Below are 1,603 nucleotides of genomic sequence, written 5' to 3'. Positions count from 1 at the left end.
TACAACTCTTACTTAGGCCGCAAAGCCTTCATCAAATAATCACTCGCTATGTCGTTCTTGTATATGTTCGCCAAATCCACGCAAGTCTTGCCCAGTTCATCCACGGAYTTGGCATCCGCACCGTATGTCAGCAGCAGCTTCAGAATACAAGCGTCAGCGCCCATAACAACTGTAAATGGCAAATYGTAAATGCAAATATCCAGCAACAGCCTTACGTAATCGCCTCGAACGTGAACTGTGCGCACCTGCACGTGACAGTAATGACCAGCCGCAAGCATCCGTTGCATTCACATTGGCACCGTTTTCCAGCGCAAATCTAAGCAGCTCCAATTGATTAGCGTCGACGGCGAAATGACAAGCAGTCATGCCATTAATGTCAGTTGCTTCAAGCTGTGCCTTACGATTTAGCAGAATGCGTGCGACGGCCAAGCGCCCATGGTAGAAAGCGAGCTGCATAGATGTGTATAAGAGACAGTGCCTTACGATTTAGCAGAATGCGTGCGACGGCCAAGCGCCCATGGTAGAAAGCGAGCTGCATGTGGAGTGGAGAGAAGCGGAAGGTTGGCATGTGTTAAACTTCAAAATTGTTTAATTGCGATACTTCAAGAAATTCTTAAATTTCGTCGATTATGAGTACTCTCTTGAGAGTTATAAGTGCTGAATAGAATTTAGATATTAGGTAAGAGACGGGAAGAGTTCATCTGGCTGACCTTCAGAACGTTATCAGTTTTAATACCGATCAATGCTTTTTTTTTTTAACGGAAGGAGTCTCTTTATATGGCAAAGAGTTGTGTTAAGAGCTAAGAATTAAGCTTACTCTCACATCACTTTTTTCTACACACCTGCAGTGGAGTGCGTCCATTCAAGGGATTGCCGGTATGTACACTAGCGCCATGGCTCAGCAGCACATCGGTGACACAATGCTCACCGTTCATAATGGCATTAGCCAGCGGCAAGTAACTATTCGGACCGGGATAGTCTAACAAGCTGGGTCGTCGCCGTAGTATACGTTTAACCAGAAACTGTTGACCTTTCTTGACGGCGCGGTGTAGACACACTGCAGTGGGCAGTGTTGCCAAAGTGGTAACCTAATTGTGAAAAGTAGAAGTTTCAGGTACGGTAATATTGTGGAAGTTAGCGGTAGTTACCAAAAACTCTGGTGACACATTGATATCCTCAAATAGACCGAGTGACTCCGAGAAGCGCTGACCCTTGATRCGCAACCGATATGTGAAGTTCTCGGCTAAATTTTCGATGGTCGTAGGAGCATAGCCTACCCTTTGAAAACATTTATCAACTTTTTGGTGCGAATTTATTTCAAATGTGCCTACCAAGCGACTTGCTCCCAGCCACGTCGTCTGTGATATTTTTCGATTTTATATACCTCGACGTCGTCCAATAAATTCCAGTCGAGACAAACACTATTCAATTTYTCTTCCACGACACGTACATTGAAGTCAGTATCACAAAGCACAACATAGTCTTCTTCAATATTCCCAGCAGTTTTTTCGTTTGAAAGTAAATTATCCCCACCAGTGTGCTGGTGCTTGTTGTCAGCGGTAATATCAGAATCATGAAACTGATTTTTGCTATCAACTGCCAT

General features: G+C 44.3%; 1 protein-coding gene across 1 annotated transcript; it reads right to left on the bottom strand.

Moving 5' to 3' along the window:
- Positions 1–8: 8 nt before the first annotated feature.
- On the bottom strand, positions 9–1,603 carry LOC108965633 (ankyrin-3). Its single transcript, XM_018928178.1, has 5 exons — positions 1,332–1,603; positions 1,149–1,278; positions 843–1,088; positions 246–450; positions 9–169 (listed from the first exon to the last, which is right to left on the bottom strand). Exons 1-5 carry the CDS (start codon positions 1,601–1,603, stop codon positions 9–11), a joined length of 1,014 nt encoding a protein of 337 aa, XP_018783723.1.

Source organism: Bactrocera latifrons, unplaced genomic scaffold (assembly GCF_001853355.1).
Source record: "Bactrocera latifrons isolate USDA-ARS-PBARC rearing strain unplaced genomic scaffold, ASM185335v1 scaffold_10, whole genome shotgun sequence".
Taxonomy (NCBI): Eukaryota; Metazoa; Arthropoda; class Insecta; order Diptera; family Tephritidae; genus Bactrocera; species Bactrocera latifrons.
The sequence above is the reverse complement of the archived record's forward strand: the minus strand, read 5'-3'. Positions and strand labels throughout refer to the sequence as shown.